General features: G+C 48.1%; 1 protein-coding gene across 6 annotated transcripts in view; it reads right to left on the minus strand.

Annotated features, from left to right (window-relative positions):
- Window positions 1–25,927, minus strand: part of GGNBP2 (gametogenetin binding protein 2) — a 288,037-nt gene that overhangs the window by 79,146 nt on the left and 182,964 nt on the right. For all 6 annotated transcript variants that reach the window (XM_069756544.1, XM_069756542.1, XM_069756543.1 and 3 more), the window contains 2 exons: window positions 2,568–2,742; window positions 1,914–2,108 (listed from right to left, as the gene is read on the minus strand). In XM_069756544.1, coding sequence (XP_069612645.1) covers window positions 1,914–2,108; window positions 2,568–2,742 — 370 coding nt within the window. The remainder of the gene's footprint in view (window positions 1–1,913; window positions 2,109–2,567; window positions 2,743–25,927) is intronic.

Raw genomic sequence — 25,927 nt, forward strand, 5'->3', positions numbered from 1 at the left:
CGCCGTGCAACGCGTCCGTTAGCGCGTCCATTCACGGCAATGGGAACGCGCAGCACTAGCGCGTGCCATGTTCGGAATGCGCTAGCGACGCGCCGGTGTTTCCTGGCGCACCGCGGACGCTGCTTGCAGCGTCCGAGGCGCGTCCGCGGTCCGTTCCCCGCTCTCGCAGATCGGGGATCTGCGAGAGCGGGGACGTTACCGCGACCCCGGGACGCGGCCACAGTAAAAACATTGCGTTAGCGCAACCCGCTAGCGCTAAACGGGTTGCACTAACGCAATGTGACCCTAGCCTTAGGGAGGGGGGAGATCGGTGCCCTTGAAGGGGCCCGTCGCCCCTATAATCAGCTCAGGCAGTGGCTTGCCACATCGCAGGAGAGGATACGGAGAGGTAACACTCCCGTGCTCGCCTGTTGTTGGTTCGGGGAGATCGAACATGAACGAATCCGTCGCCCCATTCGTCCGTTGTAAAAGGTAAAAAGATAAAGAGTTCTGGGTCTGAATAGCAGACCTGTCCGTGTGCCTCCTACGGACACTAAGCAAGAACTGGTTAGATGGGAGCCAGCAGGAGGGTGTATACTGCAGGGGAGGAGCTAACTTTCTTTGTATCACTTAGTGTCAGCCTCCTGGTGTCAGCAGCATACACCCATGGTCTGTGTCCCCCAATGAGGTGAAGGAGAAAGACAGTTATCTCCAGCTTCACTTTCCTCAATGTTTGTTTTCCAGGTGGTTGCAGTCAGTCTCTGTGCATTGCTATCCGATTAATGGACGAGAAGGATGAAGCTGGAGATCTCCTCACTGACCATAACCTTGGTTAAAATACATGTTTACACACATCACAACTGTGCTCCTGGCCACCGACTGAGGTATGGGTTACACAGCTCGTCAAATGAGAAACATCTGTGGTGCTGTAGGTCTTCAAACTGTCACGTGTCACTACAGGCTGCAGACCGGATTATATGAAGGATAATATTTAATCTCTTTCTCAGAGGATCCCTTTAAAGGGTGCAACAAGCACCTATGCTTGGGTTGAACAACCATTTTGTGCTGTCAGACTGCCTTTAAGGGTATTACCATATCAGACATGGTACTGTAAATTCACAGGATATGCTATGTCTGATGGATGTGGATCCCACTTCTGACCTAGAAAACCAGATCCCCTTTTTGTCCCAGGTTTAAAGCGAACCCGTCATCAGGATTTTGCAAAGTAAACTACAGGCATAGTAAGGTTGGCGCCATTACACTGACTAACATGATACCTTGGTTGAGGAAATCAAGTTTTTTTGGGGGTCCAACAAAATAAACGATTGATGTTACTGCGCATGCGCTGCCATTTTGTTGGAACACCCTAAATAAATTGGCTAAAGCAAGATGGTGGTGGCGCATGCGCTGTAGCATCCATCGGTGAGTGATAAATGGTACTGCGCATGCGCCGCCACCATTTTGCTTTAAGTAATTTTCTTTTCCTCCAAAGAAAACGCTATTATATGCCTTATGTAAAATAGGAGGCTGGTCACAGAAGGATCAGTGACATGTCATAAGGCCATAAGGATGAATTTGTGAACAGAGAACCTCAAAGACAAGCCCACAAGCCACCAAGAAGCACGAGAATCTCATTAACTGAAAACTGCAAATACAGATTAAACAACATCCACAAGACTGATTTCATCAACCATTTTAATCAGTAAAATGGCACCAAACTGACAATGCCTGTAGATTACTTTGCAAAATTGTGATGACAGGTTCGCTTTAAGAAGGATGTTCCAAGTTATTAAGCAGCCACAGGTTTCAAGCAATTTGGGAAAGACAAAAGAATCGCTCTGCTGCCAAAAAGCGTAAAATAGAGGAATGCCTTCAACAAGGTTTGAAAACATCTTAGAACTGTGCGTTATATATTTTCGTACATAATTACTCACATCTTTTTCACTTTCAACTGTCAATTCTTTGATGTCTGCTGATGCTGGTATAGCACAAACACATTTATTTTTTCTCCTATTTTTCTTCTTTTGACGTTTCCTTTCCTGCTTGAGCTCATGCACTCTCTCCTCTTCCAAAAATTCCTCGCACAACTGTTCTAGCCTACTGATTCCCTGAACCTTTTCTACAGCCATCTGCAAAATAGAAATTGAAACATTAGTGTACTAAAACCTAACAATAAGTTAGTGAAATGATTTGAAGAGCAAGCCCGCCCCCCCCCCCCCCCTCTCTACATTCATTCAGACTTTACAAATGAACACATGAAGCCTAATAATAGAAAACTGTAGATGAATGGAATTTAACATTTTGGAAGGCACTGTCCTGAGATTTTTCAAAAGAAAATCTATTCCCCCACTATAAACAGCCCCACCAGTCCTTGGATTGTGTATGGTGCTACAGATCATCAATATATTTTTGGTGCTATAAAAGGTTTTTGGTCTACAACACAAGGGTAGCTGTCAGTCCGTGCTTGACACAAGAGTGACGGCTTCCACTTAAGTGGCACAATGCAATGCATGCCAGAGGTCTCAGAGTGCCTACTTCGGCTCTAATCCCCATTTTTGGCCCTACGGTTTTTTCAGCATTTTATTTACCTCAAAGCTTTTGCGTAGTGCATCAACTCCAAGGTAGAAAAGCAACTGCCATGTTTGCTCTTCAGCTCGTAGTTTCTGCCAGATCCGGTGGAGCCTCTCATAGAGGTGGATTCCAAGGCAGGTTAACACTTCTTCCTGTGCGATATCAATAGTTTTTGCATGCCTTTCTCTACGTCTAAGGCAAAAGGAAGTGAAGGCAAAAGGTTAATACATTCATCAATAGGAGATGCTTTTGCAGATTAAAAAATAGGGATTTTTGTGTACTCACCGTAAAATCCTTTTCTCCGAGCCGCTTATTGGGGGACACAGGACCGTGAGTGTATGCTGCTGCCACTAGGAGGCTGACACTAAGTAAATACAAAAAAGGCTAGCTCCTCCTCTGCAGTATACACCACCCACTGGCTCCGGATAATACCAGTTCAGTAACAAAGCAGTAGATTAACAAAAATTAACCGTAGATACAACATGTCAGAGACTAAAAACACTCATCATAGGCAACAGGTCAAAAAAGGGTGGGTGCTGTGTCCCCCAATTAGTGGCTCGGAGAAAAGGATTTTACGGTGAGTACACAAAAATCCCAATTTCTTCATCGCCACATTGGGGGACACAGGACCGTGGGACGTCCAAAAGCAGTCCCTGGGTGGGAAATAACATAACAGTGTAAACTCATGGAACCTGCTGTCTACAGGTGCACTACCGCTGCCTGCAGAATACGTCTACCCAGGCTTGCATCTGCAGATGCCTGAGTATGGACATTGTAATGCTTTGAGAAAGTGTGCAGGCTAGACCAGGTCGCAGCTTTGCAAACTTGCTCTGCAGACGCTTGATTCCGAATGGCCCAGGAAGCACCCACCAACCGAGTGGAGTGTGCCCTAAGACCCACTGGGATAGCCTCTTGATTAGTCGACCGAATCCATCTGGCGATTGTCGACTTAGAAGCAGCCAGTCCCTTCCGGTGTCCTGCCGGGAGCATGAACAGAGCTTCCGTCTGTCGAAAAGGTGCAGTCCTAGACACGTAGTTCCTGAGAGCCCTGACAAGATCCAGGGAGTGAAGGGCCTTCACCACGCAGTGCATCGGAGCAGGACAAAACGGTGGAAGTCAATATCCTCGTTTAGGTGGTAGGAAGACACCACCTTGGGAAGGAAGGTAGGGGACTGTCTGAGAACCACTTTGTCTTGGTGGAATGTAAGGAATGGTGTTCGGCAGGAAAGGGCAGCCAACTCCGTCACTCGTCTGATCGAAGTAATAGCGACAAGAAAAACCACCTTCCAAGAAAGAAGAGATAGAGAGAGGTCCTGCAACGGTTCAAAGTGAGATTCCTGCAGGACACCTAAGACCAGATTGAGATCCCAAGCCTCTAAAGGTGCTCTATAGGGAGGCACCACGTGGGAGACTCCCTGAAAGAATGTTCTGACCAGGGGTTTGGAAGCAATTTTTCGTTGAAAAAGAACTGACAAGGCGAGACCTGCCCTTTAAGGGAACTCGGCGAAATCCCCAAGTCCAGACCGGATTGGAGAAAATCCAGGATGGTAGGGATGTTGAAAACCAACAGAGGGCGACCTCTGCTTCTGCACCATTCAAAGAAAGTCTTCCAGGTCCGATGATAGATGCGCGCTGACACCGGCTTTTGGGCATTGATCAAAGTGGAAACTACTTCGCGGGAGAAGTCTACTTGAGTGAGAACCCAGGTTTCAACGGCCAAGCCGTCAAACACAGGGCCCCCGAATTCTGGTGGTAGATCGGGCCCTGGGAAGTAGATCCGGACAATCTGGTAGATGCCATGGAACATCTGCGTTGAGTTGGACCAGCTCTGCATACCACGCCCGGCGAGGCCAATCCGGAGCGATGAGAATCACCAGCACACCCTCCGCCTTGATCTTCCTGATGACTATGGGAAGCAGGGGCAGGAGAGGAAACATAAGGAAGGCGAAACTGACTCCAAGGAAGGCGAAACTGACTCCAAGGAAGGACCAGCGCGTCCACCCCGATTGCTCTCGGGTCTCGAGACCGGGCTACAAACTGAGGTACCTTGGCATTGAACCAGGAATCCATCAAGTCTACGTCCGGAGTACCCCAAAGAAGGCAGATTTGTTGGAATATGTCCTGATGGAGAGACCACTCTCCTGAAGCAAGTCCTTGCCGGCTGTGGAAGTCTGCGGCCCAATTTTCCACTGCTGGAATGTTAACGGCCGATATGACCAAGTGGTTGTTTTCGGCCCAGCGACAGATGTGCTCTACCTCAAGCATTGCAGCTCTGCTGCGGGTGCCCCCCTGATTTATATAGGCCACAGCAGTGGTATTGTCCGACTGGATACGGATGGGGCGGCCTGCTAGGAGATTATGGAACCGCTTTAGGGACAGCCAAATTGCACGTATCTCCAGGATATTGATTAGAAGGCGAGACTCTTAATGAGTCCAGGTTCCCTGCGCAGTGTGATGGTGAAAGACCTCTCCCATGGACCGGGAGGATCGACCTCTCTTGGAGAAGAGAGGTTCGGAGCATCCACCATTGGAGTGCTTGCTTGACCCGAGGAGAGAGGACACAGTAGGTCGAAGGAAAATGGCCTCCCGTCCCATGCTTCTAGCAGAGAGTGCTGGAGGGGACGGAGGTGTAGTTGCGCAAATAGAATTGCCTCCATTACGGCCAACATCTTCCTGAGAATCCTCATGCTGAAACGGATGGAATAGGGAGACGGCTGGAGAAGCTTTCAGACCCCCTGTTGAAGAGCCAGGACCTTGTCCCGAGGAAGAGGCACTCGGTAGATGTCCAGGGTTATGTCCAGAAAGGAGATCCGTTGAGCTGGAACAGGAGATGACTAAGTCGATCAAACAGCCCAGCCGAGAAAGAGTATCCATGGAAATGCAGACGCACTCCTCGCAGGCTTGGAAAGATGGGCCTTTGACCAGTAAGTAGTCTAGGTAGGGAAGTACGACTAGACCCCGAGAATGTAGAATGGCCATGACCGCCACCATGACCTTTGTGAAAACTCTGGGGGCGGTAGCGAGGCCGAAAGGCAAGGCCGTAAACTGAAAATGTTCCCCTCTGACAGCAAAGCGAAGAAACCTTTCGTGAGGTGGGACGATTGGGATATGGAGGTACGCATCCGAAATGTCGATGGAGGTTAAGAATTCGCCTTGTTCCATTGAGGCAATGACGGAACGGAGGGACTCCATCCTGAAATGTCGGACTTTGACAAATCTGTTCAAAAGCTTTAGGTCCAGGATGGGCCTGACGGTTCCATCCTTCTTGGGGACCATGAACAGATTTGAATAAAAACCGCAGAACCTTTCGTCCTCTGGGACAGGGACAATGACCCTGTCTCGGAGGAGTGACTCGATGGCCTGGGAAAAAGCCCGAGCACACGTTCCCGCTTCGAGAGGGCGGGAAGTGAAAAACTGGGTTTTTGTAGGAAAAAAATCGAATTTGTAACCGGACGACACCAGATCCCTGACCCACTCGTCGTGAACGACTGCGAGCCAGGTATGATGAAACAAGAGAAGGCGTCCGCCTACTTTGCTAGTGTCGTCCGGACGAGGTTGCGAATCATTTAGAAGATGGTTGGGGTCTGGATCCCCTGGACATAGACTGCGTGGTGCGGCCCCTCCAGGAATAGTTGGCCTGTACGAGGCCTGTGAGCTTTTGTCTCTGCCAAGATGGCGCCCCGAACCAGAGGAACTGGCCGAAGAGTGCCATGCGTAATTTCCACGAAAGGACCGAAAACGAGCCTGCGGCTGTCCACAGAACGGTTGTCTGAATCTCTGCTGGGGAAGGGAAGTACTTTTCCATCCTGTAGCGTCGGAAATCAGCTTGTCCAGCTTTTCACCAAATAAGCGGCCACTGAGATATGGAAGGGACGTGAGGGACTTTTTAGATGCGGAGTCAGCTCGCCAGTTTCTCAAGCATAGTGCTCTCCTAAATCGCCACAGCGTTTGAAGCCGTAAGTGCAGAGCAATTGGCCGCGTCCAGGGAAGCGTTTACCAAGTAATCGCCAGCCAAGGAAATAGGATATGCTAGCTCTGCTATGTTAGAGGGAAGATCACTGTTCTGTAAGGCCTTATGCAGAGAGTCTGCCCAAAAAGTCACGGCTTAGGCTACCCAGGTAGCAGAGAAGGAGGGTTACGAGTGCCGAGCCAGAAGCCTCAAACACTAAATGGGTGAGACTGTCAACTAGGCGATCTGTGGGATTATTGATAGAAGATCCGTCCAGCATGGTTAGAAGAGTTTTAGAGGACAAAAGTGAGACAGGAGGATCCACAGGAGGGGATTCTGTCCATTGTTTGCGGAGATCAGGAGAAAAAGGATATTTGGACTCCAGAGATCTCTGGCCTGCAAAGCGTTTGTCCGGACGCTCCCTATGTCGCTGGACTATGTCCTGGAACTCCGGGTGATTGGCAAACACCCTATGAGGACGCTTGGTCCTTTTGAAGGACACCGAGTTATCCATATAGGAGGTCACAGGCTCCTCATCAACCTGAAGGGACTGGTTGACGGCCTCAATGAGACTATCTATAGTACTCAGATAACCTGGCGACTCCAGAACAAGAGACCCATCAGACTCAGGTTCAGAGTCCTGGTTGGAACAGGTGCCTGGGGAGCGAGAGCGGGAAGCAGGGCTAACGGACGCCGAGGCACCAGAGGGCCTGGGGGACGAGCTACGGACGCGCTTTCTAGATGGCCGCTTGTGCCTAGAATGAGAGCGGCCCCTGCAGGATTAAGATTTCGGAGCCGTAGGGGAAGTTTCCTGAACAGGCAGATTAGTGGTCCTACTCCTGGAGGGACTCGATAGCTTTAGTCAAAGAAGCCATATATTGCGAAAGTGACAAAGCCCACTCAGGGAGACCGGTCACCGCGGGCTCGTTTGCGGCAGGGGGCTCCTGAGCGCATTTAGGGTCACAAGCATTACAGAGCGGAGCAGTATGCCCGCTTGGTAGCGCAGCCTGACAGGAGGTGCAAGAAGTTTAGAACACCGTATGCGTTTTTGCAGATTTTTTGGAGGGTTTAGGCAGAGACATGTTGTACCTGCTAACCTTGGTGCAGGGCTGATGTGGGGCACTTATGTGCAGCTAAAATAGCACAGCACTCTGTGTGCAGGAGGAGGAGTGTTGTGAATTCTGTGGCAGAGCTCCCTCCTGTAGTCACAAGTGGTACTTCGGCTGGTTCTCTCTGTGAGCTTCCGTTGGTGGAGGAAAGTGGTACTGCGGCTTCTGAGTTTCCTTCCTCAGGTGATGTGGTGAAGTCGTTAGGTGCTGCTCTATTTAACTCCACCTAGTGCTTTGATCCTGGCCTCCAGTCTATGTTCTAGTATTGGACCTGTTTCCTCCTGGATCGTTCCTGTGGCTTGCTGCTCTGCATAGCCAAGTTCCTCTTTGCTATTTGTTTGCTGTTTTTTTCTGTCCAGCTTGTCAATTTGTTTTTTACTGCTTGCTGGAAGCTCTGGGACGCAGAGGGTGTACTTTCGTGCCAATAGTTTGGAGGGTCTTTTTGCCCCCTTTGCGTGGTTTTTGTAGGGTTTTGTGTTGACCGCAAAGTTACCTTTCCTATCCTCGCTCTGTTCAGAAAGTTGGGCCTCACTTTGCTAAATCTATTTCATCTCTACGTTTGTCTTTTCATCTTAACTCACAGTCATTATATGTGGGGGCTGCCTTTTCCTTTGGGGTATTTCTCTGAGGCAAGGTAGGCTTATTTTCTATCTTCAGGCTAGCTAGTTTCTCAGGCCGTGCCGAGTTGTATAGGGAGCGTTAGGCGCAATCCACGGCTGCCTTTAGTGTGGTTTGAGAGGATTAGGGATTGCGGTCAACAGAGTTCCCACGTCTCAGAGCTCGTTCTTGTTTTTTGGGTTATTGCCAGGTCACTGTATGTGCGCTGACCTCTCTGTCCATTGTGGTACTGAATTACCTTTCATAACAGTACTGGAGGCCAAAAGTACTAATGATTCTCAATAGAGGGAAAAAAGAAATTCTGAGACCATTTTATTTTCTCTGCACTGTGTTTTGCCTTTTTTTTCCCCTAGACATTTGGGTGGTTCAGGACACAGGTGTAGCAATGGACATTAAAGGTCTGTCTTCATGTGTGGATCAGCTCACGGCAAGAGTACAAAGTATTCAAGACTTTGTGGTTCAGAATTCTATGTTAGAACCGAGAATTCCTATTCCTGATTTGTTTTTTGGAGATAGAACTAAATTTCTGAGTTTCAAAAATAATTGTAAACTATTTCTGGCTTTGAAACCTCGCTCCTCTGGTGACCCAGCTCAACAAGTTAGGATCGTTATTTCTTTTTTGCGTGGCGACCCTCAGGACTGGGCATTTTCTCTTGCGTCAGGAGATCCTGCATTAAGTAATATCGATGCATTTTTCCTGGCGCTTGGGTTGCTGTACGATGGAGCCTAATTCTGTGGATCAGGCAGAGAATAATTTGCTGGCTCTGTGTCAGGGTCAGGATGAAATAGAGGTATATTGTCAGAAATTTAAAAAGTTGTCCGTACTCACTCAGTGGAATGAAGGTGCGCTCGCAGCTATTTTCAGAAAAGGTCTCTCTGAAGCCCTTAAGGATGTCATGGTGGGATTTCCTATGCCTGCTGGTCTGAATGAGTCTATGTCTTTGGCCATTCAGATCGGTCGACGCTTGCGCGAGCGTAAATCTGTGCACCATTTGGCGGTATTACCTGAGCTTAAACCTGAGCCTATGCAGTGCGATAGGACTTTGACCAGAGTTGAACGGCAAGAACACAGACGTCTGAATGGGCTGTGTTTCTACTGTGGTGATTCCACTCATGCCATCTCTGATTGTCCTAAGCGCACTAAGCGGTTCGCTAGGTCTGCCACCATTGGTATGGTACAGTCAAAATTTCTTTTGTCTGTTACCTTGATCTGCTCTTTGTCATCGTATTCTGTCATGGCATTTGTGGACTCAGGCGCTGCTCTGAATTTGATGGACTTGGAGTATGCTAGGCGTTGTGGGTTTTTCTTGGAGCCCTTGCAGTGTCCTATTCCATTGAGAGGAATTGATGCTACGCCTTTGGCCAAGAATAAGCCTCAGTACTGGACCCAGCTGACCATGTGCATGGCTCCTGCACATCAGGAGGTTATTCGCTTTCTGGTGTTGCATAATCTGCATGATGTGGTCGTGTTGGGGTTGCCATGGCTACAAGTCCATAATCCAGTATTAGATTGGAAATCCATGTCTGTGTCCAGCTGGGGTTGTCAGGGGGTACATGGTGATGTCCCATTTCTGACTATTTCGTCATCCACCCCTTCTGAGGTTCCTGAGTTCTTGTCTGATTACCGGGATTTATTTGATGAGTCCAAGTCCGATACCCTACCTCCGCATAGGGATTGTGATTGTGCTATCGATTTGATTCCTGGTAGTAAATTCCCAAAAGGTCGACTGTTTAATTTATCTGTGCCTGAGCACGCCGCTATGCGGAGTTATGTGAAGGAGTCTTTGGAGAAGGGGCATATTCGCCCGTCATCGTCGCCATTGGGAGCAGGGTTCTTTTTTGTAGCCAAGAAGGATGGTTCACTGAGACCTTGTATAGATTACCGCCTTCTAAATAAGATCACGGTTAAATTTCAGTACCCCTTGCCATTGTTATCTGATTTGTTTGCTCGGATTAAGGGGGCTAGCTGGTTCACCAAGATAGATCTTCGTGGTGCGTATAATCTTGTGCGTATTAAGCGAGGCGATGAGTGGAAAATTGCTTTTAATACGCCCGAGGGCCATTTTGAGTATCTAGTAATGCCATTCGGACTTGCCAATGCTCCATCAGTGTTTCAGTCCTTTATGCATGACATCTTCCGAGAGTACCTGGATAAATTCCTGATTGTGTACTTAGATGACATTTTGATCTTCTTGGATGATTGGGAGTCTCATGTGAAGCAGGTCAGAACGGTGTTTCAGGTCCTGCGTGCTAATTCTTTGTTTGTGAAGGGAACAAAGTGTCTCTTTGGTGTTCAGAAGGTTTCATTTTTGGGGTTCATCTTTTCCCCTTCTACTATCGAGATGGACCCTGTTAAGGTCCAAGCCATCCATAATTGGACTCAGCCGACATCTCTGAAAAGTCTGCAAAAGTTCCTGGGCTTTGCTAATTTTTATCGTCGCTTCATCTGCAATTTTTCTAGTATTGCTAAACCATTGACCGATTTGACCAAGAAAGGTGCTGATTTGGTCAATTGGTCTTCTGCTGCGGTGGAAGCTTTTCAAGAGTTGAAGCGTCGTTTTTCTTCTGCCCCTGTGTTGTGTCAACCAGATGTTTCGCTTCCGTTCCAGGTCGAGGTTGATGCTTCTGAGATTGGAGCAGGGGCTGTTTTGTCGCAGAGAAGCTCTGATTGCTCGGTGATGAAACCATGCGCCTTCTTTTCCAGGAAGTTTTCGCCTGCTGAGCGAAATTATGATGTGGGCAATCGAGAGTTGCTGGCCATGAAGTGGGCATTCGAGGAGTGGCGTCATTGGCTTGAAGGAGCCAAGCATCGCGTGGTGGTCTTGACTGATCATAAGAACTTGACTTGTCTCGAGTCCGCCAAGCGGTTGAATCCTAGACAAGCTCGTTGGCCGTTGTTTTTTGCCCGTTTTGACTTTGTGATTTCATACCTTCCGGGCTCTAAAAATGTGAAGGCGGATGCTCTGTCTAGGAGTTTTGTGCCCGACTCTCCGGGTGTATCTGAGCCGGCGTGTATCCTCAAAGAGGGAGTAATTGTGTCTGCCATCTCCCCTGATTTGTGGCGGGTGCTGCAAAAATTTCAGGCTAATAAACCTGATCGTTGCCCAGCGGAGAAACTGTTTGTCCCTGATAGGTGGACGAATAAAGTTATCTCTGAGGTTCATTGTTCGGTGTTGGCTGGTCATCCTGGAATCTTTGGTACCAGAGAGTTAGTGGCTAGATCCTTTTGGTGGCCATCTCTGTCGCGGGATGTGCGTTCTTTTGTGCAGTCCTGTGGGATTTGTGCTCGGGCAAAGCTCTGCTGTTCTCGTGCCAGTGGGTTGCTTTTGCCCTTGCCGGTCCCGAAGAGGCCTTGGACACATATCTCTATGGATTTTATTTCAGATCTTCCCGTCTCTCAAAAGATGTCAGTCATTTGGGTGGTCTGTGATCGCTTCTCTAAGATGGTCCATTTGGTACCCTTGTCTAAATTGCCTTCCTCCTCTGATTTGGTGCCATTGTTTTTCCAGCATGTGGTTCGTTTACATGGCATTCCAGAGAATATCGTTTCTGACAGAGGTTCCCAGTTTGTTTCGAGGTTTTGGCGAGCCTTTTGTGGTAGGATGGGCATTGACTTGTCTTTTTCCTCGGCTTTCCATCCTCAGACTAATGGCCAGACCGAACGAACCAACCAATCAGACCTTGGAAACATATCTGAGATGCTTTGTTTCTGCTGATCAGGATGACTGGGTGTCCTTTTTGCCTTTGGCTGAGTTCGCCCTTAATAATCGGGCCAGCTCGGCTACCTTGGTTTCACCGTTTTTCTGCAACTCTGGGTTCCATCCTCGTTTCTCTTCAGGGCATGTTGAGTCTTCGGACTGTCCTGGTGTGGATACTGTGGTGGACAGGTTGCAGCAGATTTGGACTCATGTAGTGGACAATTTGACTTTGTCCCAGGAGAAGGCTCAACGTTTCGCTAATTGCAGACGCTGTGTGGGTCCCCGACTTCGGGTTGGAGACTTGGTTTGGTTATCTTCTCCTCATATTCCTATGAAGGTCTCCTCTCCTAAGTTTAAACCTCGTTTTATTGGTCCGTATAGGATTTCTGAGGTTCTTAATCCTGTGTCTTTTCGTCTGACCCTTCCAGATTCTTTTTCCATACATAACGTATTCCATAGGTCATTGTTGCGGAGATACGTGGCACCTATGGTTCCATCTGTTGATCCTCCTGCCCCGGTTTTGGTGGAGGGGGAGTTGGAGTATATTGTGGAGAAGATTTTGGATTCTCGTGTTTCAAGGCGGAAACTCCAGTATCTGGTTAAGTGGAAGGGTTATGCTCAGGAAGATAATTCCTGGGTCTTTGCTTCTGATGTCCATGCTCCCGATCTTGTTCGTGCCTTTCATATGGCTCATCCTGGTCGTCCTGGGAGCTCTGGTGAGGGTTCGGTGACCCCTCCTCAAGGGGGGGTACTGTTGTGAATTCTGTGGCAGAGCTCCCTCCTGTGGTCACAAGTGGTACTTCGGCTGGTTCTCTCTGTGAGCTTCCGTTGGTGGAGGAAAGTGGTACTGCGGCTTCTGAGTTTCCTTCCTCAGGTGATGTGGTGAAGTCGTTAGGTGCTGCTCTATTTAACTCCACCTAGTGCTTTGATCTTGGCCTCCAGTCTATGTTCTAGTATTGGACCTGTTTCCTCCTGGATCGTTCCTGTGGCTTGCTGCTCTGCATAGCTAAGTTCCTCTTTGCTATTTGTTTGCTGTTCTTTTCTGTCCAGCTTGTCAATTTGTTTTTTACTGCTTGCTGGAAGCTCTGGGACGCAGAGGGTGTACCTCCGTGCCGTTAGTTCGGTACAGAGGGTCTTTTAGCCCCCTTTGCGTGGTTTTTGTAGGGTTTTGTGTTGACCGCAAAGTTACCTTTCCTATCCTCGCTCTGTTCAGAAAGTTGGGCCTCACTTTGCTAAATCTATTTCATCTCTACGTTTGTCTTTTCATCTTAACTCACAGTCATTATATGTGGGGGCTGCCTTTTCCTTTGGGGTATTTCTCTGAGGCAAGGTAGGCTTATTTTCTATCTTCAGGCTAGCTAGTTTCTCAGGCCGTGCCGAGTTGCATAGGGAGCGTTAGGCGCAATCCACGGCTGCCTTTAGTGTGGTTTGAGAGGATTAGGGATTGCGGTCAACAGAGTTCCCACGTCTCAGAGCTCGTTCTTGTTTTTTGGGTTATTGCCAGGTCACTGTATGTGCGCTGACCTCTATGTCTATTGTGGTACTGAATTACCTTTCATAACAGAGGAGGGCCTGTGTTAGCGTGCAGAGTACCTACCCAGGTCATGTGTCCTGTCGCAGCGCTGTGCCGTCCGGGAGGGGAGGAGTGTAGCCGGCGTCCAGGAGCTCCTTGCATCAAAGATAGCTGCCGAGATTATGTGGAGCGCTTCTCAGTGTGCGAGAAGCGCTAAACCGGTAGGCGGGGCCTCGCGCGTGATGTGGGCGTAGCCGCAGCCTAGCTGGGGCCGAAGCCGCCACACTCTTGATGAGGAGGTGGAGAGGGACTGAGGAGCTCCATGCAGCACCGCTGTTCTTCAATGGTGGTGCCGAGGGAGGGCAGCCGGACTGTGCATATGAAAGGTGGCCTCTGTATATCCTAAGGGTTCACTCCCCTAGGATTTCACAGGGCTAGGTCTCGGCCGTAAATCCCACGTCGCAGGAGAGGGTACGGGGAGGTGAAACTCACTGTGCTCGCCTGTTGATGTTTTGTGGGAGATCGACCCCCTTCAAAGGGTCTGTTGCCCCATCATCCTCTTGTGCAAAAAGGTAACAAAAATAAAAATAAGAAAGTCTGAAAACACAGACACAGTGTGCCTCCTACGGACACTAGGCAAGAACTGGTATTATCCAGAGCCAGTGGGTGGTGTATACTGCAGAGGAGGAGCTAACCTTTATTGTATTTAGTGTCAGCCTCCTAGTGGCAGCAGCATACATCCATGGGCCTGTGTCCCCCAATGTGGCGATGGAGAAAAAAAGTTTGTAAGCAAAGTTACAAAATTAATGCATTAGAATATTTAAAAAGCTGAAAGATCTACCCAGTGTTAAGACAAGTCATACACAAATTTAAAGGGAATGTGGATTTAAAAAAAGGGAAAGGAGCACCATTGTGATTATTTTTTTTAATTGTTCCCTCTGTTAGCAAATCTGTAATGTTACATAGTTATTAAAGGGGTTGTCCACTACTTTCAATTAACCCCCCAATGTACCCCCCCGGGGCCCCTAATGAATTGTGCAATTACCTTCCGTTGCCTTTTTCGCCTGTGAGCGGCGCTATTCTGGCTGCTGGGTCCAGGTTACGTGACCCCCAGGCTGCAGCCGCCGCTCATTTCCGCCGACGTCACGTCAATTTCCAGACTCTAAAAATTGACGTGACGTCAGCAGCAGGCGTGACCCAGCCTCACAGTCAGCAGTCACTCAGCAAGAGTGACTGGGCTGTGGGCGGTGCTGGGGGCTGCCTGCAGGGCTGTGCTGGGGGGCGGGCGGGACTGACTGTGTGTGTGCTCACGGCTCAGTGCTGGGATGATGGGATCTGCAGGTCGGCGGGGCTGTACTGCTGTCGCTGGGGGTCTGCCCGCCGGCGGCCGGTGTCTGCCCGCCGGCGGCCGGTGTCTGCCCGCCGGCGGCCGGTGTCTGCCCGCCGGCGGCCGGTGTCTGCCCGCCGGCGGCCGGTGTCTGCCCGCCGGCGGCCGGTGTCTGCCCGCCGGCGGCCGGTGTCTGCCCGCCGGCGGCCGGTGTCTGCCCGCCGGCGGCCGGTGTCTGCCCGCCGGCGGCCGGTGTCTGCCCGCCGGCGGCCGGTGTCTGCCCGCCGGCGGCCGGTGTCTGCCCGCCGGCGGCCGGTGTCTGCTGTGTGTGTGTAGGCAGGCATCGTCTGATGGGACTACAAGTCCCATCGAGCTCTGCCTGCTACACTGACAGTGAGTGACACATTAGCCAATGATGGGACAGTAGTAGTCCCATCATCTGGCTAATGTGTTGAATGTAAAAAAAAAAACACACAGTACATACATACAACACACACCATGTGACATCATGCAACACATGCACCATGCGACATGCACCATGCGACGACATGCACCAACATGCAACATGCTACATGCACCATGCGACGAAATGCACCATGCGACAACATGCTACATGCACCATGCGACGACATACACCATGCGACAAGCTACATGCACCATGCGACGACATGCACCATGCAGCGACATGCACCATGCGACGACATGCACCATGCGACAACATGCGCCATGCTACATGCACCATGCGACGATATGCACCATGTGACATGCTACATGCACCGACATGCACCATGCGACGACATGCGTCATGCTACATGCGACGACATGCACCATGCGACAACATGCACCATGCGACGATATGCACAATGCGACATGCTACATGCACCATGCGACGACATGCACCATTTGACCACATGCGCCATGCGACAACATGCACCATGCGACGACATGCACCATGCGACGACATTTACCAAGTGCCGACATGCACCATGCTACATGCACCGACATGCTACATGCACCATGCGACGACATGCTCCATGCGCCGACATGCAACATGCACCATGCGACGACATGCTCCATGCGCCGACATGCAACATGCACCATGCGACGACATGCACCATGCAACGACATGCGACATACAGTAAATACATACATACTACAGACATACAGTACATATAACAGAGTACATACTCACCATCACTTGTCACTTTGTTCCCCGAGGCCATTGTCACCTGTAAAAAATATTAAAATAATAAACAAACAATATACTCCCTGTCCGCAGAAATCCAATTAAAACGAGTGTCCCACGACGATCTCCCGTGGAAAGCAGGAGCATCAGCTGATGCGACCGCTTCCCAGGGGCACAATGATGGAAGGTATCCTTCCATCATGTATTCCTCACAACGTATTCCTACGCCCCGGTGAGAAAATAGTCCCTAGTCTCACTATTGGCATTGCTGGGTGAGACATTTTCCCACGCAGCAATTGCCATAAAGTGAGACTTTGAACTATAGTAACCTCAGTGATGCACTGCAGGAGCCATTGTCTCCTGTCCGTGTGTCACTGAAGGTCCTATAGAGCAGTGACATCACCAGAAAATTGTGCGGGAGCCAACGCCGTTTTTTTTCGCTTTTAAAAAAAAAAAAAAAAATTCAACGCTCATTAAGGCCTCTTTCACTCTTGCGTCGGTACGGGTCCATCGCTATGCGTCGGGCCGACGTACCGACGCACGTTGTGAAATTTGTGCACGACGTGTGCAGCGGATGCAGTTTTTCAACGCATCCGCTGCCCATTCTGAAGTGCGGGGAGGAGGGGGCAAAGTTTCTGCCGCGCATGCGCGCTAGAAAATGGCGGGCGCGACGGCCAAAAATTTTTTCAATTGAACGTTTTTTCGTGCCGACGGTCCGCCAAAACACGACGGAGGCGATGTCTGGCCATCCGTCACGATCCGTCGCTAATACAAGTCTATGGGTAATCCTGCGAGCACATTTGCAGGATCCGTTTTTTTGCACCGGATCGTTTTTTTCCGCCAGATCCGTTTTTTTCAACCGAATCCGTTTTTATCCGCCGGATCCATTTTTTTCCACCGGATGTTTTTTTTTTCCGCCAGATCTGTTTTATCTCATAGAGTTGTATTAGCGCCGGATTGCGCCTGATGGCCACACGTTTAATCCGTTTTTGCAGGATCCGTCAAAAAAGCTGTTTCCGCCGGACGGAAAACACATACAGAGGAACGGTTTTTCGGTACATCGAAAAAATGCACAGCGACTGATCTAGCAAAGAACGGATGAAATGTGTGGCCATCAGACGCACTCCGGCGCTAATAGAACTCTATGAGAAAAAAACGAATCTGGCGGAAAAAAACGATCAGGTGGAAAAAAAACGGATACGGCGGAAAAAAACGGATCCTGCAAATGTGCTCGCAGGATGCGTTTTGTACCCATAGACTTGTATTAGCAACGGATCCGTCGTGTTTTGGCGTACGTGGCTGGAACTCCGCCCCCTCCTCCACGCTCATCACAATGGGCAGCGGATGCGTTGTAAAACTGCATCCGCTGCCCACGTTGTGCTAAATTTAGCATAACGTCCGTCAGTACGTCTGGCCGAAGGTTTGCGACGGCCCCGTACCGACGCAAGTGTGAAAGTAGCCTTACATCTGAATTTGCTGAGTATAATGCAGCCACCCCAGAGTATAATGTAACCCCCCAAATAATATAATGCAGCCCCCCATAGAGTATGATGCAATCACCCCTTATAGAATATAAATATAATACAGCCCCCCATAGAATATAATGTAGCCCCGAATAGAATAGAATGCAGCCCACCTCCCCATAGAATCTAATGCAGCCCCATCAAAGAGTATGATGCAATCATCCCTCATAAAATCTAATACAGCCCCCCATAGAATATAATGCAGCCCACCTCCCCATAATATATAATGTAGCCCCCATTGAACATAATGTAGCCCCCATTGAATATAATGCAGCCCCCCATAGTATATAAGACAGCCTCCCCATAGAAAGACAGCCTCCCCATAGAATATAATAAACCCCCCATAGTATATAAGACAGCCTCCCCCATAGAATAGAATATACCCCCGCAATAGTATATAACACAGCCACATAGTATATAACACGGCCTCCCCCATAGAATATACCTCCCATAGTATATATCAAAGCCCGCATATAATATAGCACAACTTGAATAGTATATAGCAGAGGTCCCCAACTCCAGTCCTCAAGGCCCACCAACAGGTCATGTTTTCAGGATTTCCTTTGCATTGCACAGGTGATGCAATTATTACCTGGGCAAGACTAAGGAAATCCTGAAAACATGACAGGTTGGTGGGCCTTGAGGACTGGAGTTGGGGACCCCTGGTATATAGCACAGCCTGCATAATATAGCACAGCCCGTGTAGTAGTATACAGCACAGGCCGGGTCGTAGTATATACAGCAGAGCCCGCGTAGTAGTATACAGCACAGCCCGGGTCGTAGTATATACAGCACAGCCCGCGTAGTAGTATATACAGCACAGCCCGCGTAGTAGTATATACAGCACAGCCCACACAGTGATATATACACAGCATAGCCCACACAGTGGTATATACACAGCACAGCCCGGGTCGTAGTATATACAGCACAGCCCGCGTAGTAGTATACACAGCACAGCCCACACAGTGATATATAAACAGCATAGCCCACACAGTGGTATATACACAGCACAGCCCACACAGTGGTATATACACAGCACAGCCCACATAGTGGTATATACAGCACAACCCACATCTCATCCCCCGATAATGGCTCCACAGTCCAGTAAAAAAAAAAAAAAAAAAAAAACTCTCCCCTAACCTTTCCTCTTGCCCGCGCTGCTCCTGGCTCCTGTCTCGGCGGCAGTCTGCCCGGGACACAGCAGGTGTGCGATGATATGACGTCATCGCGCACCCGCAGTGTCAGAGGCAGAGCGGGGAATGATGGGAGAGGGAACGTCAGCGGACGCTCTCTCCTCCATCATTGCATTGAACTATACCGGCGTCATAGACGCCGGTATAGTTGAATGCGGCGGCACTGGCAGGAGTAGGGGGGAAAGAGTGCAGAGGCCCACTACTGGCACCGGCCCTTCTGGCATTTGCCAGAAGTGCCCGATGGCCAGTCCGGCCCTGTTCACCGCCCACACACTTCCCTCCTCCTGAACTGCAGCATTTCTCGGACCCACATCCGCAGCAAAACTGCAGATATTTGTTACATCTCAATGAAAGTCTGAGGCCGGAGTCACACGTCACTCTACAGCGAGATACGGCCGAGTCTCGCAGGTTAAATACAAGCTCTGGCACCGGCACTCCGGAGCGGAGCGTGCGGCTCCATGTATTGCTACGCGGCCGCGCGCTCCGCTCCAGAGTGCCGGTGCCAGAGCTTGGTTTTAACCTGCGAGACTCGGTCGTATTTTGCTGTAGTGTGATCCCGGCGTAAGGGCGCAGAAACGCTGCAGTTCGGCACAAAAGAAGTGACATGCTGCGGAGAAAAAAAAAAGCTGCGTTTCGGTGCGGCCTTTTCCGCAGCATGTGCACAACAAGTCTGCGGCTCCCATAGACTTACATTGGTTGTGCACTACACTGCGGATTTGATGCAATTCCGTACGGCAAAAAACGCTGCGGATCTGCAATCAAATCCTCAACGTGTGCACACAGCCTTAGCATTTAGTGAACCTAGTAAAAAGGCAAGCAAAAAACAAGTGTGGGATTGCACTTTTTTATCAATTTCATCGCACTTTGAATTTTTTTCACATTTTCTGTTACACGACATGGTAAAACTAATGGTGTCGTTCAAAAGTAGAACTTGTCCCGCAAAAGACAAGCCCTCACATGGCCATATTGACGGAAACATTATGGCTCTGGAAAGAAGGGGAGCGATAAACGAAAAAAGCTCCAGGGGTGAAGGGGTTTAGAAACATGGATATGGACAGATCTATGGAAATAGATATATAGATATATCTGTATGTATCTATCTATCTATCCCATATCTATCTAAGTCTATCTATCTGTCTGTGTCTATCTATCTATCCCATATCTATCTGTCTCTCTGTGTCTATATCTATCTCATATCTATCTATCTCTCTAGCTAATATCTCTCTAGCTAATATCTCTCTAGCTAATATCTCTCTAGCTAATATCTATCCATCTATCCCATATCTATCCATCTATCCCATATCTATCTATCTATCTATCCCATATCTATCTATCTAATATCTATCTATCTATTATCTATCTAATATCTATCTATCCCATATCTATCTATCTATCAGTCTGTCTATCTATCCCATATCTATCTATCTATCCATCCATCTATCCCATATCTATCTATCTATCCATCCCATATCTATCTATCTATTCTATCTATCTAATATCTATCTATCCCATATCTATCTATTTATCTATCTAATATCTATCTAATATCTATTTATCTAATATCTATCTATCCTATTTCTATCTATTTATCTAATATCTATTTATCTAATATCTATCTATGTAGCACATATTTATCTATCTATCTATTATCTATCTATCTATCTATCCCACATTTATCTATCTATCTATCTATCTATCTATCTATCTATCTATCTATCTATCTATCTATCTATCTATCTCTGTGTGTAATGAAGTGTGGGTTGGACAAATGTAAAAGAGGAGTTGGACAGAAATGACACCACAAATCTTTTTGAAGAGAGAGGAGGGAGAGGTTTGGGTGTGTTTTTGGAGTGGGTGTGCTAGGTTCGGGCTTAGTGGCAGTGCAATGCATCATGGAACTTGTAGTATTAGAGCACAATAACTCAGGAGAAAGGAAGTTGTCGATTAACCCCATGAGAGCTGAATCCAGCACTGAAGATGTGCTGCTACAGCATGATAACAGGTAATATTGCTAAAATAAACACAGTAGATGTTTTCAGTGGCACATAATAGCAAGATTTATGAAAAAAAAAAAAAACTTTATAGTAGTGGACAACTTCTTTAAGGTTGAAGGAAGACTATAAGTCCATCTAGTTCAACCCATAGCCTAACCTAACATGCCCTAACATGTTGATCCAGAGGAAGGCAAAAAAAAAACCAAGTGGCAAAGAGTAAGCACCACATTGGGGAAAAAAATTCCTTCCCGACTCCACATACGGCAATCAGACTAGTTCCCTGGATCAACGCCCTATCAAGGAATCTAGTGTATATACCCTGTAACATTATACTTTTCCAGAAATGCATCCAGTCCCCTCTTAAATTTAAGTAATGAATCACTCATTACAACATCATGTGTGTCCTGAGTGCATTAAAGTACTTATCCTTCACCACCTTCTGTCGCTTCCAGCGCTGCTCCGGTCCTCTTCTGTTTCAGGTCACGTCAGCCCAGACTGGCCAGCTCACACCGTCGACTGCTAGTTCTTTTCTTACATTCAGAAAGTGACCTCTTTTCATCCACACAGAAGATACGGTCACCGTGTCACCTTGCTGGTCACAAATGTTGTAGGAAAGAGCAGAAAGAGCTGGAAACGCCAGCTAAATGTGACTTGACGCCTTCACCCACAAGCCTGTTTTCACCTTCATGATCGGGGCAAGTTTTACAATTCTGACCAGTGTCACTTAATGAGATAATGACTCTAGAATGCTTCAACGGATTCCACTGATTTCGAGAAAGTGTTTTCATGACATATTGTACTTTACGATAGTGTTAAAATTTATTCGATATGACTTTGAAAAAAAAAATTGTAAAAATTTTTTTGTAAATTTTGCAATTTTCAAACTTATTTTTATGCCCTTAAATCAGAGACATACCGTATATACTTGAGTATAAGCCGACCCTCCTAATTTTGACACAAAAAAACTGGGAAAACTTAATGACTCGAGTATAAGCCTAGGGTGGGAAATGCAGCAGCTACCGGTAAATGTCAAAAATAAAAATAGATACCAATTAAAGTAAAATTAATTGAGACATCAGTAGGTTAAGTGTTTTTGAATATTCATATTGAATCAGGAGCCCCATATGATGATCCATAAAGTTTATGATGGGCCCCATAAGATGCTCCATATTAAAATATGCCCCCTATAATCCTGCATAAAGGTTAATAATGGCCCCATAGGATTCTCCATAGACACATTTGCCCAATATAATGCTGCACAAATGTTGATTATTGCCACATAAGATGCTCCATAAAGATATTTGCCCCATATAGTGCTGAACAAACGTTGATTATGGCCCTGTAAAGACACTTGCCCCATATAGTGCCGCACAAACGTTATGGCCCCAGAAGATGCTCCATACAGACACATGCCCCATTTGCTGTTGCTGCGATAAAAAAAAAAAAAAAAAATCACATACTCACCTCTCCGTCGCTCAGGCCCCCGGCACTTTCAATATTCACCTGACTTCGTTCCCGCGCCGCTCCATCTTCAGCACTGACGTTCAGGCAGAGGGCGCGCACTAACCACGTCACCATGCCTTCTGACCTGAGCGTCACTGCTGAAGACAGAGAGGCGGCTGGAACGGGGAACAGGTGACTATCGCGCAGCGCTGCGCTCATTATACTCACCTGCTCCTGGCGTGGTGCAGTCCATGCTTCCCCGGCGCTGCTGCTTCTTCCTCTATTGAGCGGTCACCGTTACCGCACATTACAGTAATGAATATGCGACTCCACCCTTATGGAAGGTGGAGCCGCATATTCATTACTGTAATGAGCGGTACCATGTGACCGCTCTGTACAGGAAGAAGCTGCCGACGCTGGGGAAAAGACATGCAGGGACCGCGCCAAGGAGCAGGTGAGTATAATTAGCCCCCGCTCCCCTTCCCCTGCCGACCCCTGGGTATGACTCGAGTATAAGCCGAGAGGGGGACTTTCAGCCCCAAAAAATGGGCTAAAACCCTCGGCTTATACTTGAGTATATACGGTATGTCACCCAAAATAGTTGATAAATACCATTTCCCACATGTCTACTTTACATCAGCACAATTTTTGAATGTTTTTTTGTTAAGAAGTTATAACGGTTAAAAGTTGACTAACGATTTTTCATTTGCCCAACAAATTTTACAAAACCATTTTTTTGAGGGACCACATTAGATTTGAAGTGACTTTGAAGAGCCCATATGACAGTACCTAAAAGTGACATTTAAAAAAAAATAAAAAAAACTGCACCCCTCAAGATGCTCAAAACCACATTCAAAGACCCCTTCACCTGCCACTATGATTCTCCAGGTTATTAAGAGTTCATAGACACCAAACATGTCTAGGTTGTTTTTTATTTAGGTGCTGACAAAAAAAAAAATTAACAATTTTCTGAGACCCCTAGCGTCACATCCGGGGCTGGTTGAGGGCTTATTTTTGTGTACGGAGCCGATGGTTTCTATTGATACCATTTTGATATGAATACGGTCTTTTGATCGCCCGTTGTTGCATTTTAATAAGATGTTACTACGACCCCCCAAAAATTCTGCCGTTTTGACATTTTTTTTCTGCTACGCCGTTTACCAATCAGATTAATTCTTTTTATAGCTTGATACGAGAAATTCTCAAAGCGGCGATACGTGCATTTTTAATTTTGTTTAATTTGTTTTATTTTGAATGGGGCAAATGGAGGGTGATCTGAACTTTTATATATTGTTTAATATTTTTAAAAACTTTTTTTTCACTTTACATTGGCTTCAATAGTCTCCATAGAGACTAGAAACTGCGATCTTCCAATTGCTTGTGCTGCTCTATGGAGCAGAAATGCTCACTTGCTATGAGCGACGACCACTCACAGCAATCCGGCAATGACAACCACAAGGTTCTGCTTACAAAACCCGGATTGTCATGCCAACCCATCGGTGACCCACGGTCATGTGACACGGGCACGTATGGGCAGGATTAGTGACGATCACATTAAAACACGACAGTGCCATTTAACAGGTTAACAGTCGCGGGTGGATCGAGATTCCACCCACGGCTTTTAGGGGCACATATCAGCTGTTCAAAACAGCTGACATGTGCCAGAGTCTACATCAAAGGGAGAAGGAATCTGGCTATTAGGAGCAGTGCCTAGTAAAAAGACTATAAAGGCACAGATGATTGGCCTCGGGGAGACCAAAACATCCAACACTGCGGAGACACCATCACGTGTTTCTCAACGCAGTGATTCCAGAACACTGCCCCCATCCCTTATGGGAAATATGCAAATGCAAGTAAAGAAGCTGCGGAGACACCATCACGTGTTTCTCGACGCAAGCAGTGAATAGCCAGGCCTTTCCCCGGGAAGGAACAACCACGGGAAGGGCAGCATCCTATGAAGGAAAGCCACCTATGCCAAGCATGGTATCCATCCACAGACAGCTGTTTCGGGGTTTTTGCCCCTCATCAGTGTGGAGTAGGAATCTGGCTATTAGGAGCAGTGCCTAGTAAAAAGACTATAAAGGCACAGATGATTGGCCTCGGGGAGACCAAAACATCCAACACTGCGGAGACACCATCACGTGTTTCTCAACGCAGTGATTCCAGAACACTGCCCCCATCCCTTATGGGAAATATGCAAATGCAAGTAAAGAAGCTGCGGAGACACCATCACGTGTTTCTCGACGCAAGCAGTGAATAGCCAGGCCTTTCCCCGGGAAGGAACAACCACGGGAAGGGCAGCATCCTATGAAGGAAAGCCACCTATGCCAAGCATGGTATCCATCCACAGACAGCTGTTTCGGGGTTTTTGCCCCTCATCAGTGTGGAGTAGGAATCTGGCTATTAGGAGCAGTGCCTAGTAAAAAGACTATAAAGGCACAGATGATTGGCCTCGGGGAGACCAAAACATCCAACACTGCGGAGACACCATCACGTGTTTCTCAACGCAGTGATTCCAGAACACTGCCCCCATCCCTTATGGGAAATATGCAAATGCAAGTAAAGAAGCTGCGGAGACACCATCACGTGTTTCTCGACGCAAGCAGTGAATAGCCAGGCCTTTCCCCGGGAAGGAACAACCACGGGAAGGGCAGCATCCTATGAAGGAAAGCCACCTATGCCAAGCATGGTATCCATCCACAGACAGCTGTTTCGGGGTTTTTGCCCCTCATCAGTGTGGAGTAGGAATCTGGCTATTAGGAGCAGTGCCTAGTAAAAAGACTATAAAGGCACAGATGATTGGCCTCGGGGAGACCAAAACATCCAACACTGCGGAGACACCATCACGTGTTTCTCAACGCAGTGATTCCAGAACACTGCCCCCATCCCTTATGGGAAATATGCAAATGCAAGTAAAGAAGCTGCGGAGACACCATCACGTGTTTCTCGACGCAAGCAGTGAATAGCCAGGCCTTTCCCCGGGAAGGAACAACCACGGGAAGGGCAGCATCCTATGAAGGAAAGCCACCTATGCCAAGCATGGTATCCATCCACAGACAGCTGTTTCGGGGTTTTTGCCCCTCATCAGTGTGGAGTAGGAATCTGGCTATTAGGAGCAGTGCCTAGTAAAAAGACTATAAAGGCACAGATGATTGGCCTCGGGGAGACCAAAACATCCAACACTGCGGAGACACCATCACGTGTTTCTCAACGCAGTGATTCCAGAACACTGCCCCCATCCCTTATGGGAAATATGCAAATGCAAGTAAAGAAGCTGCGGAGACACCATCACGTGTTTCTCGACGCAAGCAGTGAATAGCCAGGCCTTTCCCCGGGAAGGAACAACCACGGGAAGGGCAGCATCCTATGAAGGAAAGCCACCTATGCCAAGCATGGTATCCATCCACAGACAGCTGTTTCGGGGTTTTTGCCCCTCATCAGTGTGGAGTAGGAATCTGGCTATTAGGAGCAGTGCCTAGTAAAAAGACTATAAAGGCACAGATGATTGGCCTCGGGGAGACCAAAACATCCAACACTGCGGAGACACCATCACGTGTTTCTCAACGCAGTGATTCCAGAACACTGCCCCCATCCCTTATGGGAAATATGCAAATGCAAGTAAAGAAGCTGCGGAGACACCATCACGTGTTTCTCGACGCAAGCAGTGAATAGCCAGGCCTTTCCCCGGGAAGGAACAACCACGGGAAGGGCAGCATCCTATGAAGGAAAGCCACCTATGCCAAGCATGGTATCCATCCACAGACAGCTGTTTCGGGGTTTTTGCCCCTCATCAGTGTGGAGTAGGAATCTGGCTATTAGGAGCA

This window comes from Ranitomeya imitator, chromosome 3 (genome assembly GCF_032444005.1).
Source record: "Ranitomeya imitator isolate aRanImi1 chromosome 3, aRanImi1.pri, whole genome shotgun sequence".
NCBI lineage: Eukaryota > Metazoa > Chordata > Amphibia > Anura > Dendrobatidae > Ranitomeya > Ranitomeya imitator.